This window comes from Quercus robur, chromosome 10 (assembly GCF_932294415.1).
Source record: "Quercus robur chromosome 10, dhQueRobu3.1, whole genome shotgun sequence".
Classification (NCBI taxonomy): domain Eukaryota; kingdom Viridiplantae; phylum Streptophyta; class Magnoliopsida; order Fagales; family Fagaceae; genus Quercus; species Quercus robur.
This window is the reverse complement of record NC_065543.1, coordinates 30,035,101-30,052,023: the sequence shown is the minus strand read 5'-3', so window position 1 is coordinate 30,052,023 and position 16,923 is coordinate 30,035,101. Positions and strand designations below refer to the sequence as shown.

The 16,923-nt window shown below is 35.4% G+C and overlaps 1 protein-coding gene and 1 pseudogene across 5 annotated transcripts; both read right to left on the bottom strand.

Moving 5' to 3' along the window:
* Nucleotides 1-673: 673 nt before the first annotated feature.
* On the bottom strand, nucleotides 674-5,054 carry LOC126702620 (bifunctional UDP-glucose 4-epimerase and UDP-xylose 4-epimerase 1-like; annotated as a pseudogene).
* Nucleotides 5,055-8,935: 3,881 nt separating this feature from the next.
* LOC126702619 (ABC transporter G family member 24-like) lies at nucleotides 8,936-15,703 on the bottom strand. Of its 5 annotated transcripts, XM_050401374.1 has the most exons (7): nucleotides 15,350-15,703; nucleotides 14,019-14,101; nucleotides 13,523-13,599; nucleotides 12,542-12,866; nucleotides 10,436-10,555; nucleotides 10,092-10,126; nucleotides 8,936-9,507 (listed from the first exon to the last, which is right to left on the bottom strand). In XM_050401374.1, exons 3-7 carry the CDS (start codon nucleotides 13,523-13,525, stop codon nucleotides 9,379-9,381), a joined length of 612 nt encoding a protein of 203 aa, XP_050257331.1. In that variant the 5' UTR covers nucleotides 13,526-13,599; nucleotides 14,019-14,101; nucleotides 15,350-15,703; the 3' UTR covers nucleotides 8,936-9,378. The 5 variants fall into 5 exon arrangements, 4 of the variants coding, with proteins under 4 accessions (XP_050257331.1, XP_050257332.1, XP_050257335.1 ...); XR_007647805.1 differs by lacking the exon at nucleotides 15,350-15,703 and having other exon boundaries at nucleotides 10,432-10,555; nucleotides 12,542-12,814; nucleotides 14,019-14,183; XM_050401375.1 differs by lacking the exon at nucleotides 15,350-15,703 and having other exon boundaries at nucleotides 10,092-10,114; nucleotides 14,019-14,191.
* Between the last annotated feature and the right edge of the window lie 1,220 nt (nucleotides 15,704-16,923).

Sequence of the window (16,923 nt, the reverse complement as noted above, 5' to 3'; positions counted from 1 at the left end):
TAGTGGTTTTCAAAACCCAATCGCTTGTTATCACAAATTATCAGGGCTAGAATAACCAAAAAACTCAAACCCCGCCCCCCGAACAAGCTGAGGCTGAGGCTCTACCTCGGGCTGTGGAGATGGCAAAAAGAGTGTTGGAGCCACGCTATCTTCGAGGATGATGCGGAGTGCTGTTTTGACCCCCTAATGGACAAAAGTATTGCCCCTGACTGGTCCATTAGTGCTGCTATCTCCAATATTCTTTCTTATTCCAAGTTTTTCATGCTATTTCTTTTGTATGGATTAGGAGAGCTTGCAACTCTGCAGGACATGTTGCCAGATTCACTACAACAAAGCTAACTTTTTTCAAGGGTCAAAATCCTTGAAAAAGGTATTGAAAAACATCGAGAAAAATTATTTTAAGAGTAAAATCGACCCTTAATAACCTTCGAAACTTATACCGTCAAAAAAGAAATTTTGAAGGCCTTCATGGCCCTCAAACAAGTGCTCTAATCTTATTTTAAGGGTCAAGAGACCCTTAAATAACCTTATTTACCAAGGGTTAAAAGATCTACATGTACAACCCTTGATAAATAAGGTTATTTAAGGGTCTTTTGACCCTCAAAATAAGATTTTCTTAAAAAAAAAAAAAAAAAACCACAATCATGCACAAAAGCCACATACTACAACCAAATACATCAAGTCCAATGTACTAATTGTCAAACCAATATATTTCCTGTATACTTGGGTGGCTCATTTTTTCAGATTTATATAATCTTATTACTTATCAACAAAAAAAAAAAATTCTCCTTTGCACATACATAGATCTTATTCCTAAGGCAGCGCAAAAACCGCTAGTTCATATAGAGCCATCAAACTGGCTGAACTAGCAACTAGAGCTCTATGCATTATATGGATAGATATCAATCAACCCAGATCATTATAAGACAAAAATTAACATCTGAATATAAGGATATTGTAAAGGTACTGAAAGCGCATGACCTTGGAACTGAATTCTTCTGTCGAAAGCCAAGAACCCATTTTCAACAAGGCAACCAAAGCAAGGGCAGCAGCTGAACCAAATTCAAGTGTAGAAGCTAATAATGGAACTAACTGTAGAAACAAGAAAACAAAAACATAAGCTGGCATTCAAAGACATTTCAAGTAGATATATAACATTAGAATTTCCATGTCACACCTTTTTTAGGACAATTGGATGAGGAAGCTGCTCTGCTAAATTTGGAAGCTTGCGGAAGAAGGTATCCTTTTCAACACTGTCTTTTAAATTTAGAATCTACATAAAATGTATTGTGTCCACCAGTTTATTTTGGAAATATTCTGCCAATCCATTGGTTGAAAAACTTTATAATAAGAGGAAAAAGAATGGCAGAGAAAAGAAAATCCAAGAAGCAACATTATGCCAAAAACAGAAAAGCAGAGCTGAGTATAAGAATTCATAGTGAATTTCATCAAAATAGGTACACAACTTGACATAGCCACCACTCACAAGGCACATCATGTAGCAGGTTACCAAGACTAGAGTTTCTCCAAAATTATTAAATACAATCAAGTTTAGGAACTCGCCACTATTTTCAATAAGCTTTGATGTATTCAACCTATGAGAAAGCCGCTGATAATCTGGAAGCAAAGAATGTGAGGCAAGAAAGCAGATGCAAATGAAAATTGAATTAAAGCAACCAACACATGCATAAACAAAATAACACAACAATTAATATATTACTACAATATAGAGGTATGAAGGCAAAGGTTGGGTGGAGATAGTGTAGCGAAGAGGCAGGGAAATAACTCATTGTAAGAACTCACAAAGCCCTACACAATACCAATCCAAAAGGCCAAAAAAAAAAAAAAAAAATTAAAATTACCCAATTCCTGAGCTTTACCCAATTCTGTTTAATCTAAAGTTGGATTAAAAATTTTAAAAAATCTTCAATGAGGGAGACACCTTAAGTTGTCCTCAACCGGAAAAGAGTACTAAATCCAACAGAAAAGCCTGCATAAAAAAATATTTCAATGTTAGAGTTTCAGTCTTGTTGAGGATCTATAGACTACTCCAATGTCTTGGGACTAAGGCTTTATATCAACAGTCAAAATCTGTTTTACTATTGCTAACTCATATGACCTTACAACTTTTGCTCAAGATATACCAACAAATTGAAATTGGTCCATCTTATCACTCACAGTGTGTTCAAGGTGACATTATGTTATCAAAAAAATGATTTTATCAATCAATAGCGAATCATATGCCTTCACTTGTCTCTATTGCGATCTCAATCTCCATCTTGCTTGTGAGTTGTGAGGAAGAAAGATACCCACTGTTTTACCCATTTATCACTGTGCAGAGTGTCATTTTGTTGCTGAACTTAAATGCATCATCTTTCAGGCAACATGATATATATAGAATATTATTTTTATTTTTGAAGACCCAAAATTTAAAACCATAACCTACTAGCTACTAGTGAAGATCTTTTTATTTCAGAATTGAAATCACCCTGAGACTTGAGTTGCATTGGATAAAAACAGCTTGTTAATGCCATGTGTTTGTAAAATATGGCTAAAACAAGATTTTCATAGAAATCCCATGATAAAAGCATGAGTGTGTTAACTAAATGCCTAATAAACTGTTAACAGGTGACAGAAAATTCATTGACATATAAATTTGTATGCAAGGAAGAATGATCACCTATGTCCTCTTAGTAAAAAGCTTCCGAAGAGCAGCAATGTGACCATCAGCTAAGTCCATGACATGGATGTAGTCTCGGACCTGTTTAACACAAAAACATTTGATATTTTGTAAGCGCAAAAAAATTGTCAATTTCATCGAATTTTATGTAATGACAGAAAGTCAAATACTACTGCCATGGTTATAAAGGATTATAAGTGGAATACAAAACTAGACATAGTCTGTGTCAAAAAGGTCCATGAGATGGGACTAATGGATATTACTGAAACTAGGGAAATTCCTATCAACTACTACTCAAAAATATTTACACAGAAAAGAACATACAGCACTACCATCCTTCGTGGGATAATCATGACCATTCACATTAAGCTCAAGCAATCTGCCAAAAGCTACTTGCTGTATTTATGGCAAGAGATTGTTTGGGATGTCCTTTGGATCTTCACCAATTCTACCACTCTCATGAGACCCAACAGGATTGAAGTAACTGAGTCATATAATTTTCCAATCTGGCTTCACCTTCTGAATATCTCGAGCAATTTCTTCAAGGAAAAGCTATAAATATAGAATATATTAAAAGTCAGGAAAGAAAAGAAACTGCACTCCTATGAACACAAGAAACAGCAAGTGGGATTAGCCAACTTCAAAGACGGATCCTATGTGTGGTATGCCCAAAATAAACATTATTAAGCACCCAGTGATACATACCTTGGTCCTTCCATAAGGATTCATAGCTTTCAATTCGAAATCCTCAACACACCGCATTTTTTCAGGTTGACCATAAACTGTTGCAGAAGATGAGAAAACCATCTATTTGGCCACAGGATAACATTACTTGTGTCAATAGTGGGCAGAGCATGCCAACATGTGATGTAATCAATAAAAAAAAATGGTTCACATTCCTTAAACAATTCTCTGTTGAAGATTCAACTGGAACTTGAATGCTATAACTACTTTCGACAAACAAATAATTAGACATTTTTAATGATTCAATAGTTACAAAGGTGGGTGATTTACAAGGCCTGTGGCGACAAAAGAATTAGATATCGAACATAAAAACTTCAATTTAGCAGTAAGACACCAAAAACAACAATATTGCTTCCACAAATATACAGCTACATATACAAATCATAGTTTATGCAATTATGATTTGAAAAGAAATATACTGGAATCAAAGATTTTGCAAAATCAAATATGACTAAAATGAACGTTTAATGCATAACTCAACAGCCAAAAATTCTTTAAGACATAGATTATTGTTGATTCACTTCCAAACCATTTGTTACAAGCGCAAGATTCAAAAACAAAATCAAATGAGTTCAAGAAATTAAATTGCGGACACACCTTTTTGCAATCATATTTTGCCAAAACCTCATAAAGATTAATAGTGCCAATCAAAATAACGGCGAGGGTTTGCAACACTCTCCCCAACAGCTTTTAGGCCAGCAAAATGGTTCAAAGCATCAAATCTGTCTCAAACAAAGCCAACGGCGCAAAATTAAGCCAATTCTGAAAAAGTTTATAATTCTGTTTGTTTCCGCAAAAAAATAGTTAACAGTAAAATTGAATGAAAACAGTGGAAAATCATAGCACTGCTAATGTAATTGAAATTAAACATACTGTGTTTGAGAAAAGAGCTTCTCCAAGTCCTTATTCCTAAGGTCACCCTGCAATCAAACCAACACGTAATGTAACCAAAAGCCACAAAACCTCAAAACGCCACCATATGGTTGCCAAGAAACTGTTAAAAAAAATTAAAAAAAAATATATATATATACAAATCTCCCGAAAATTAAAACCAGCATTGCTCAAGATATTCAAGAATCTCTAATTTCTAACCTTCTTTTCCCTCATTTTCTCGGTAACAAAACAAAACAGAAATTTACACACACACACACAAAATGAATACCAGGTGGAATTTAAGATTCTGAGAACGCTTAGGGCCGAACAAATCACGAACCCTATCAACAGCTTCGGTGACGAAATTATCAAGATTGTCGATGATCGAAACCCTAAAGCCTTCATTGAGAAGCTGAACCACAGTGTGAGAGCCAATGAAACCGGCTCCTTCGGTAACCAGAATCGTCTTTTCCGAGAAAGTCATTTTCAACTCGAACTATAAAGAACAGGTAGTTCAGATAATATGTTTAAACCTCATACATCCAACCCATACTTCAGATTCCAAAGGACAGGTATGTAATTCCATTTCCAAAGTACCCAAGCCCTAGCCCCAAATTATATTATTGGCAAGGAAGAGAAATATCAATGGAGAGAATGAGAGAGAGAAAACAAGAGAGAATACCAAAAATTCTTTGCAAAGTTCTACTAGGTAATTTCCAAATTCAATTTTTTTTTCTCGGGAAACAAACAGAGAGAGAGAGACCTGTAATCGGACAAAGGGGCGGAGGAGAGGGCTCTGACTATCAACGGCTAGTCGTCGTCGGGGATAGGATCGCCGACCACCGCGCCTCAACCTATCGTTGGAGATGAGATGAGCTCCGAGAGAGAGAATATTCTAAGAGTTCTCATTTTGTTTGGAGGATGGTTGAACACTTGAACAAAATGAAAATGGGTTTTCTAAGAGAGTGAGCAAAGACTTTATTCGAAAATTGGCTTTTTGAATCCTGAGCTCGTGAGAGGGAGGGACTTTATTCCTGTTAGAGATACAGTAGACATATTAGCTTATTGTAATAGCCCTAGTTATGTTTGTACGGGTAGTTTAGGATTTAGTCACCTATATATACTCATGTTAGGGTTCATTATAACACATATTATTATACTACACTCTTCTACAAAAAAGATGTAACCTTTAAGGGATTCCTCCATGGATGTAGGCCGTCAAGGCTGAACTACATAACCCTCGTGTTCTCGGTGTTCCTATTCTATGCTTCTCCTTTCGCATCCACTCTAGCATACACAATATAGTATAACACATCGCATTACTAATAATACATTTAACATGGTATCAGAGCCAAACTTCGTTCTTGGCATCAAACAAACATTTCTAGCAAGCAAAGAAGATTCTCACGTGCACATCACTATCAAAAGTCACACATGCTTGTCTATTGGATTTAGACTCCATGGCATCTCGCAACCAATATGGCTCTGTGCTGTGTCAAAATCCAACTACCAAGCAAGCCATGACTTAACTTATCAGATTTGCACAAATCCAAGCTTCACTTGATAAAACCAACACCACAAACGTGCTCCACGACCTCCCGCGACCAAACCCCAAAAATCTGGTCACTCAAAGAGCTTCCACGCGCCTCAATTGTCTCCGGAAAATCTCCGACGCGCCGCCTTAGATTCCTGACTTCCAGATCGTCTTATTAGCACACGCGTCGCCTTGATGGCCTCCTTGTTCGCCGATCTACAAAACTTGAGATTACAGCCCTCATCTGACCTCTCACGCGCCTCTAGGATTTCTGGTATTCACTTCACACATCGGTTGACTTTGCACGCACCAATCACACGTCAAACCATGTGATGATGTCATCTGATGACGTCAGCAAATGCCACATCAACTTGATCCACGTCAGCCCTGGCTATGTCATCAACCACGCAGCTCGCCACATCAGCAGTGTTGCCTCATCGGCACACGTCACCTTGTTGAATGTTGACCAGGATCGACTTGACCTGGATCACCCGGATTTGACCTATGAGCTCTGACCGTTGACTTTGACAGGAACAGTTGACTTGACTTTTGTTGACTTTGACTTTTTACGTTGACCTTTGACCAAAAGTCAAAATTCCCGACATAGCCTATCTTGCTCAGTTTTTCGCATAAATTCCAATTTTGGGCTCCGTTTCTTCATTTGAAGCTCCAAAATTGGTCAATTGGCATATTCTTCATTGTGGTTTCTTCAAAGGCATTCTTCAAGACATCTCCAAGTGATCTTCTCATGTTTATCCAATCTCAAGCCTTTATCGAGCTTCCACCTTGAGTTTGAGGGAGGGTGTTAGAGATATATAGTAGACATATTAGCCCAATGTAATAGGCCCTAGCCCAATCCTGCTTGTACTAGTAATCTAGGGTTTAATCGCCTATATATACTCATGTTAAGGTTCATTGTAACACAGGTTATTGTACTACACTCTTCTACAATAAAGATGTAACCCTTAAAGGATTCCTCCGTGGATGTAGGCCGTCAAGGCTGAACCACATAACCCTTGTGTTCTTGGTGTTCCTATTCTATGCTTCTCCTTCTGCATTCACTCTAGCATACACAACATGGTATAACACATCGCATTGCTAATAATACATTTAACAATTCCGAGAGTTATGTTAGAATTCCGTTGAAGAATTTAAAATTTTGGAGGAAACAATTACGTGGGATTTTAGTGGGGGATATTTGTAGAGTAGCTGTGTAAGGAGATTGTATATAGTAAGTTAACTAACGTTTGAAAGGATTAAGGAACTCGCTTTACAATTGTTGTGCAACTGCTTACTAAGATTAAAATTCCACATAGATCTCTGTTAGGTTCTAAAGACTTAGGTGTTTATGTATTTACAACTCTAATTTGTATTGTTGGCAAACCATGATCAAAATAATGTGTTTAGAAGTGTTTCAGTCTTGCTCAAAGTTATGTATTTAATGTAAAGTTGGAATCAAGCTAATGCAGAAAAAATTAATGCATTTCGGCCTGGCTCAATCGATCGAAGCTTAGGCTCGATCGATCGAAGCTCGGGCAGAATGTTTTTTCTGCAGATTTTCCAACTCAGCCCTAGTTGTTTTAAAACGTTTTAGGGTTTTCTAATTTGTCCTAAGTATAAAAGGCAAACCCTAGCCACGTTTTAGTGTTGCTCATATTGCGGTTTGTGTAAATCTCTTGTGAGATCTAGAGGAGTTTTCCTTTACACAAATTTAGGGTTTTCAAGGAGAAGATTTATCTACACCTTGATGATCAACTCGGTTGCTGCCATTGAAGTTTAAAGAAAACACAAGTGGGTGTGCTTGTATCTGGTGGTGAATCCAAGAAAGAAGGAGTCCGTGGATTCGAAGTTTGCACATGGTCGTGTTAGTAAGTTCTACTGGTTGGTAGCAATAAAAAGTCAAGCGTGGGGGCTTGTAAGTCTTATTGTATGAACTTCGATTCTTTTAAGATAGTGGATTCAAGTTTACCTTGAGGATAACTAAATCAAATCCTCCCCAGGTTTTTACCGGTTTGGTTTCCTGGGTGATCATATCTTGTGTTTTTTATCTATCCACTGCTTTGCATGATATGATCTTTGTTATTGTAATAACCTAGATTTGTTAAATTTGACTAAGTAACAACTTGGCTAATTACCTAGGTTAAATCAATTGTTTTAAGGGGTCTAAAAACTATCAATCTCGAGTTTTAAAGACTCGATTTCTACAAAATAAAAATCGAGTCTTAAAGACTCGATTTTCTACTTGATATTTAAATAAAGTTTACATAGAACTCGAGTCTTAAAGACTCGAGTTTCTCTGGGAAAAATTTTATAAACTTACACGCAATCTACAAAATTCTCAGACAAAATTATTAGCCCTCACACTCGAGTTCTTCTTTGAGGATCTCAAGTTTTAAACACTCGAGTTCTTCTCATATATTTATTTTTAAAATCTCACTCTTTTTTTTTTTTTTTTGTTTGGAGATATCAGCTTTTTTCCTTAGGATCTCGAGTTCTTCTCATATATATATATATTTTTAAATCTCGCTCTTTTATTTTTCATATCAGCTTTTTTACTGACTATCTCGAGTTTGAAACACTCAAGTTCTTCTCATATATATATATTAAATCTTGATTTTTTTGTGATTTTTTATTTTTTTTAAATCTCACATTTTTTTTTTCTTTTGTACAAATTAGCTTTTTTTCTTAGCTATTGCTTTTTTTTTTTTTTTTTTTTTTTTTTGCTTATTGCCATTTACAGTGGGTATAATTTTTCGCAGTGGTGGAGTCAGAAATTTTGAGTTAGGGGGCCGAACTATTGTGTCAAGATAAACTCAAATCACAAATAGACACTACCCTAAAAATGAGAGGAATATGTGTGTGTATGAAAACATAAATTTTAATTTGCTTATTCTAAAGTAAGTTATATACGTATGAGATACTTATGAACAACCGCAATGTTAGTCTAATAAATTTAGTGGAGATATATATACATATAGGTTGTCAAGATTCTTCTCTTGCCAAAAACACTAAGAAAGCAAGGGAAAGTAGGATGCTTTAGGTTAGCATTAGAAATTCTAAAACACTCAATTTTTATTTGCTTCATACTTTCCATTAACAAAATGGACAGAAAAGAGAACTGAATTTTCAGGTTTACATATTACAAACGGGGAAGCAATTAGCAATGAAATTACAATATTTTTTCTAGAAACAAAATTTAAGTACATCTTTTAAGTTGAGATCCTCTAATTGTGCTGATGTAAGTACATCTTGTACCATAGTAAACAATGAGAATACCATTATTTAACTTACAAAAAAGGTGTTCCCCTTGCTCTTCCCTGACTAGCAGAGTCAGTTTATTTCATTTTATTTTGTAACCACCATGTTAAAGACAAGTAAACTGTACAAAGTGAGAACTGAGAGATATGCTAAATTGAAATAAGGCTATTGCATCAAACACTGAGCTTAGGGTGGAAACAATAGACATATAAATGGTGCAGTCAACTCATCCAAACAAGCCATCCGGATGCATTTGGGTGTTGCGGGATTATCCAGAGCAAACTAGTCATTACAACCCACTTCTGCTCTTGCAGCTGTAATGGCATCTTTGATGACAAAAAAGATAGCTGAGGCCAGAAAAAAATGGAGGCTCACCAACACCTTTAGATGAATGGATGGCCTTCACATTTGGATGACCCTGTCAATTGACACAGAAACACATGAGCCAGGGAACCTTATCAGTAAGCTGGTATAGATTTACACCAGAAATCCAATAGCAAACTCAGAAAAGCAAGGGAAGACAATAATTTACTTTTGACATAAAAATAGCAATACAAACAGTTAAATCCCTAATAAGTTACAGCCAAAGTTAATAGCCTAATATTATATACTTAATTTACCAAATGGGAGTCATCCATGGAGGCAATGCAAACATGGTTTGAAGGCTAGGTAACAAGCAGTGTAGCATTCACTTGGTTTATTGGATTATGGTCTTTGGTTTAAGAATATAGTCTTCTATAGTCTATCTAGGGTACCAATAAAACACAACTTATAGAGAGGAAACTCTAGACAAATCCATAATCCTGTATTAAGGCGTAGATGGCAGTACCAAAAAAAAAGGAAAAAAAAATAAACTCTTCTTTGTTGCAGCATAGAAAAAAGAATTTACAACACAACTAATTGATCATAAACTAATCCACATGCATTGCTATATATTATGTAAAACTTTTTCAGAAATTTAGTTGAAAGGGGGAGGGGGTGGGGGAGAGGAAAAAAACTTACTTTTCTCAGATGTAGAACCCATCCTGCAGTAGTGTCTAGTCCCATGAAAAAAATGACAGCATTAGGAAATAATGACAGAGGCAAGAAAGACAATTATAAAAAAAAGTTCTTTTTACTTCAAACTCATATTCCCCCAAAAGTAGATCATGCTCTAATAGCTCCAAATAAATTAAATACATGCATTAATGATACGAAGGCTTCTAAGTCCACAATAATGAAAGCACTCTTTCACTCTTTCATATCAAGTTAAAACATTATTCAAAAACAAAGTACAAGGTTGCAACGAGCAAAACATTAGAGAAGGTTGCTAAGTGATCGATAATGAGAAATTTTTTTATACCCACTAGTGCAAGTCTGTCTGCTGGTGGTACTTGGACAATATGATCCAGCTGAACAGAATAACTCACTGCTACTACCAACATCAGCCCAAATATTTGCTCCTCCACAAGTATGGTTTGGATTCCCTGGAGGTAGTTGGTACAGATATCTGCAGAAACATATATCATCTTCATATATTCTGTAAGAACATAAGCCATACCATAAATGAAGTGATATTTACGATTGGAAGCAGAACTTACGGTTCACATACACCAGTAGTTTTGTTAAGAGTTGCAAGGGGACAATAGGAACCTAATGGGCAAGCTTCAAGACCATCATATCAAATGCCAACAACCAGAAGAAACATCAGAGACAGCTTTTAACCAAGGAAAAAGAAAAAGTACATATGTATAAGTACTACTTGATTCCTAGGAGATATGGAAGGAAATGGTTGACCTTTCATAAAATTTTATCCCAATAGTAACATTTATATGTGGCCTCCTATTTTAATAACTTGGTATCACAAATTTATTATGGCAATTGATGTCTACAAGACAATTGACGTTTGAAGTTTTATCAATTAGAAGCAGGGGCATAGCCACGATTTTTTACATGGGGGGGGCGATTTTCGACGACGATGATTATCATCGTTGTATGAACAATCTATATTTTTAGGTTGATATGGAGCTTCTTTGAGATAAGTTTGTTGGATTTCATCTTGTTTGTTGATAGGAAATTCACATATTTGTTTACGTGATCCTTGATCATGATCTATCTCTTCAGATTGAATTCTTGAACATTTGGGGGGGTGTTCATCATGCATTGAAGCATCAACATTTAAATCTACAGCCACATTTGTTTCTATAGTCACAGGTGTCCTAAATTCTGAATTGCTAACATCTTTTTTCTTAAAGAATGCATCAATTGTTTTTTGTTTACTAATAAATCTTTTAGTTTTAAGAATACGACTCAAAAATTAACCTGAAAAGAACTTAAAAAACCTAAAGAGACAAATCAATCAAAAGTATAAACAGACAACATAAACCAAATACCTAGACTCACGGCCCACTACTCCAATTTCCTTCCATAGATTAATTTTTTTTTTTTTTAATAATTTACTTACACAATGCAAGCCGGCAAGCCCCACCTGGCCCCCACTTAAGGGACAAGACAAACAACACAAAAGCCAAAAGGGAAAAGGTTGGTCTAAGTCTCAGAGTTAATTGATCAAACAATAAAGAATACAATAACAACAAACACAAAAAGACAAAAGACAAAGTAATAAGTATAAATTGCTTTGCTGGCAAAGGGAAATCACATACTGACTTACACATATTTGATATTTGATATTTCTATTCAAGTATCAGTATTTAGTTCAGTACCTCAGTTGTAGAGAAAAAGAGAGAGAAGTCAAGTAAAGAATGAATGAGATACCTTGAGGAGGCAACGGCGTCACGGAGAGTTGGTGGGGGCAGTAGCGTCACAGTGAGCCGGCGAGGTTTCTGAGGCAGTCAGGCAGAGGCGTGAGCCGGTGAGCATGACACTATTGGGGTTGGAGGCTTGAACTAAGAAGGTAAAAAACCTAAGGGCATAAGGCAGAGGCGTGAGGTGAGGCGTGAATGAAGATTGTTCATTTGTTCTCTCTTTTAGATTGTTCAGATGGTGAGGATTTCTTCTTCTTCTTCTTCTTCTTTTTTTTTTTTTTTTTTTTTTTTTTTTTTTTTTTTTTTTTTTCAGACGGTGAGATTGAATGCCTTTTGTTTGTGTTTAATTAGGTATTTTAGATTTTGGTTTGGGCTGGGTTGGAAGTGTTATGGTTTAGAAGAGAATAATTTGTTTGCTTAGGGAATTGGGGCTAGCTGGTGGGGTTGGATGTGGGCCAAGTTTTTTGGTGGGGCTTGAAGTTGTATTGGACAAAAAGTTTAGAACTCTAGAGAAATGGTTTAGAAAAATATGGCCGGGGGGGGGGGGGGGGGGGGCGAATCTTAACTCTTGGGGGGGCCAATGTAATTATTTGACATAATTTACTGGAAATTTGAAAAATTTTAGGGGGCCAGTGGCTCCGCCCTTGATTAGAAGCTCCTCCAGGTTTTTATAGAAAGAACTGCTATTCAGGACTCTCAAATACTTACGAATCATGCAGGTAAGACCATGAGGGAAGAAGAAACCCTCACAACAAGCCTGACAGTTGAGTGTTCTTGCGGGGATGACCTTTGAATCATTTAGGTTAACCTTCTGATATAAGCCAACACTACAAGCCCATCCCGGCTCACAGCCTTCTACCCATGAGGTTAAATTACAGTTCTTATTAGGTTTCAAGTAATTGGTACTCCCAGATCTTTCAAAGAAACTATTGAAGTAAAACTTCAATTCTGCTGCTGAACACAAGTGATGTGTAATGTCTCCTGTAGGAGAGTGAAAACCGCCATGAATAGATGAGGATATAGAGATGTTAACCTAAAAAGATTTTCAAGTAGATTGAGAAAAGTCAGCAAGGACAAAAAATTGATGGTTTGTAAATTGACTCTCATTCTTAACATATTGGAAATGAATTAATGTGAACCATGGCATTCTTTTCCTGATAAGTAAATATTCGTTGAAGAGAGAGTGAACCTTATCAGTAACAAAATGATAATTATGTTGAACTCAATGTGCCATACAATTACTGAATGTTCACAAGAAAAGAAAAGAAAATAATAGATCTAGCAAATTCTACAGTATCCCAAACATTCTAAGAACATATAATCTAATATACATCTATCTAGCAACCCAATAATCAGGCATGAATGACCACTAAATCATTACTCTTTCACAGTTTTTACATTGGTTCACTAACAACATGCAGCTTCTCGCTGATTGTTGAACATCTCAATTGGTTGCCAAAAATACTGAAGTAAAAAAAAAAGGATGCAAACATCAAGAGCGTATGATTAATGTTGTAAAGATTTCCCCATTTAATGAGAAGGTCATTTGAACTGAGTCATATGGTTATATGTTATTCAGCAAAATAGAGATTAAAATATCAAAAATCCTAAGCTACAGTTTTTTCCAGGATTTTCTCATCTTTCAAAGAGTAGCATTATCATTTTCTTTCTAATCAAAAGAACTTATACCATTAGTCTTCTGGATGCAAGAAGCTAAGAAATCCAAGTTGGTTGAAAAATTAAAGGCTCAATCCCAGTCAGTATTCCTGAAACAATAAACTAAGCTTCAAGATAAAATCAAATAAATTCAACCCTTTTATACTGGTAAACAAATAAAAAGATTAATGGGATTAAAAAATACACATATGGCAAAAAATTTGTAACGAAAGAAAGGAAATTAAAATGTTGATCTTAAACGCATAAATAGACAAAATTACAATATTCTCAAGCAGCTAAAGCTTCAATAAGCAACTACTAATCTAGCAATTGAATCCAAAGTACCATTAATAGCAAGAACTTCATTTAGCTTACCAAATTCACCCATTTACTTAAATTGTGCTGACTTTTCATAACCAAACGAAATCAATATAATAAGATTCAAAATCCAATTTTCTATTCTTCCATGCATTTTATTTTATTTTATTTATTTTTTATTTTTTTGAGCAAACAAAGTGGGATCACTCACCAATCCCTAATGTAGAAGCTGGACTGGTTGCCAATATCCTGACCAATAACAGCAGTCAGATTGGAAATCTGACTGTAAACGACCTGTGTGATAAGAGGAAGAGCTGCAGGGTTATCAAATTGGTTATTGTTGTAGTCATTCACATCTTGGCATTGGACCAAGTGTACCAAACTTGAGTTCAAATGTTCTTTTCACTCATTTTACCAGCCACCATTATTTAGCTTTTGGTGGAATTGTTTTAATTGGAAGGTCTGCAAACACTACAAGTGATCACTTGATACACAAAGATTACGGATCTGTTTGGATAGAACTTATTTTGTTGAAACTGAAAACTGAAAACACTGTAGCAAAATAATTTTTAAATGTGTGAATAGTGTCGTGAGACCCATTTTTAATGAAAAAGTTACTGAAAAGTGTTATTTGTGGGACTCGTGAACAATGCACAGGTGCACTGTTCACTGCTGACTTAGTCAAAAGGTATGGCTGAAGCAAAAAAAAAAAAAAAAAAAAAAAAAAAAATTTTGAAAATGCGTGAAAACATAAAACGCAGCTGTGGACGCAGATCCAAACCGCACCTACATCCAATTGTGGGGGTCAATATCAGGTGCAAAGTGATGGAGGCTTCCTTAAGAAACTTAGTGGAACTGAACTTCAATGAAGCAGAGAAAAACCATGTGTAGCAGGAATTTTATGGAATAAAATAAACTAATTGTGCTGATGTATCTTCATAGACCAGGAACTACAATTAAACAGAATCTTCCATGTGAGATAGTAAGAACAAATCTATATGCTAAAGCTGAGTATAGAACAAGGAAAACCCATGAAAGTAATGTCACTTTGAACCCAAGAAATTGTTGCAAACAACTTCAACGGTAAAAAAATCACAACAAAATAAGGTATCAAAATTCAAAAGCCTCAATTTTTTTTTTAAAAAAAATTTGTAATTATAACCCAAGGAAAAAGAACAAAAATAAGAGCACAAACAAAAGCACAAATTTCTCTAATTTTGAGCCCAATGAAGAAATTTGCATAATTTCTACACAAACTATAAGTAAAGACATATTACACAGATCCAAAGAGTTTTGCAACATTTGCAACCACCTCATAACAAAGATTTTACTAACATAAATCCCAGCAAGTAAACACATATCAAGCATTATTACCCAGAAACCAACAAAAAAGAGAGACAAAAACAGAACATGCCAGCAACCCAAATCATACAACAAGTAACAAAACAAATCTGTCTAACTTAAATCTTACACCAAACACTTGGGCTAAACCCAGATGGAATAATTATTTAAAAAGCTCAAATTTTTATAAGAAAAACATACCTTCAAACTTGAAAAATCTAAACTTCCGTTGGTAGGGACAAAAGGGATTTCAAGGTATGGGTGAGGGTGAAGCCGATTGTGAGGAAAAGGGATTTTCAAGGTATGGGATTTTCAAGTCTAAAGCCGATTGTGAGGAAAAAGAGAGCTTTTGAGGGTGAGGGTGATTTTTGTTGCACGCCGAGGGGTTGAGGATGACTGATTTGGGTGTTTGAGTGAGAGTGTTTGAGAGACTAAGAGAGAGTGTTTGAACTGAGAGATTGAGTGAGAGGGTGTTTGAACTGAGAGAGTGTTTAAAAGCGTCAGATTGATATATCGTGCAGATTTCGAGTCTTATAAACTCGATTTCTACGTGGCTGAATTGTATTGACAAACTAGGCAAAACGAGTTTTAAAAGCGCGAGTTCTAATTGATCTCAAGTTTTAGAAACTCGAGATGCTAGTTTCACATTTTCTTTCAAAACCGGGCAACTAACGAAATTATTACCATAGTAACGTTATTTGGAAAGGGTGTTCGATTTTAGTGTTTTAGTTTATTTCAAGGGTTTTAATGACCATTGTAAGAAGATTAATTAGATTTTAATTAGCGAGCCAGTTTTTAGCATTTGTTTCAACCATTTTCAGTGAGACCTTGGAAAAAATGAGTTGAAACAAGTCATGTTTTTTGTAGTGATTTGCTTTAGTTTTAGATTTGTCTTGTTTTTTTTTTTAATAAGGATAATCTTCTCCCAGAGTCCCAGTCCTTTCAACCATCTGTAAGGTTGATTATCCCCGTCCCTTTTCTTAGCTTTCAATGAATTGCAGTTTATCAAAATAAATAAATAAATAAATTTTTTACCCTTAGAGAAGCTCCTACACCGGATTTCACAAAATTGAAAAAGCAGCTCCACATAAACATGGATACAAAGCCATAACAAGTTTAGACCAAACCAAAACTCCACGAAGCATTTCAACAAACACTTTTTTATGCCACCAAAAAAAAAATGTGGGAGATTGATGTTTTGCCTAAATACTTTTGATTCAATCACTTCCAAAAACTATCCAATTAGATCAAATCCAACAAAAACAAAAACAAAAACTTCTTTTTTATAAGAAAAAAAAAACTATTCCGTATATTTAACAACCGATAAAGTTTTCAACTATAAATCAAATTTGAAATTCATGTTCATGTTTTACAAAACCTAAAGATTCCAACAAAGTGCTACTAAAGAAATACGATTAAAACTTGACCCATTTAATATAAAACAAAAGTAAGGCAACAAGAACTTAACCTAGTTAATATTGAGCTAAGAACGAAAAATAAAAACTAAAAGCAGTGAGATAGAGATAGCCGTAGTGGCTGGGATAGATGAAATAGAAACAGAGCTGAAGTGTTACCAACGTTGCGATGGAAAGAAACAACAGCAAAAAGTGGCAAGTAAACTGATGTAATACATTTTTAGTGATGTGTCTTCTCTCTATTGGCTGGGACTATAAGCTGACCTTGTAGTCCAGGACTAGCTAAGAATTTCCCAAAATTCATTATCTCTAGACAATTAAAGTTGTCAAACGTGATATCAACCTAGAATTGATTTATTT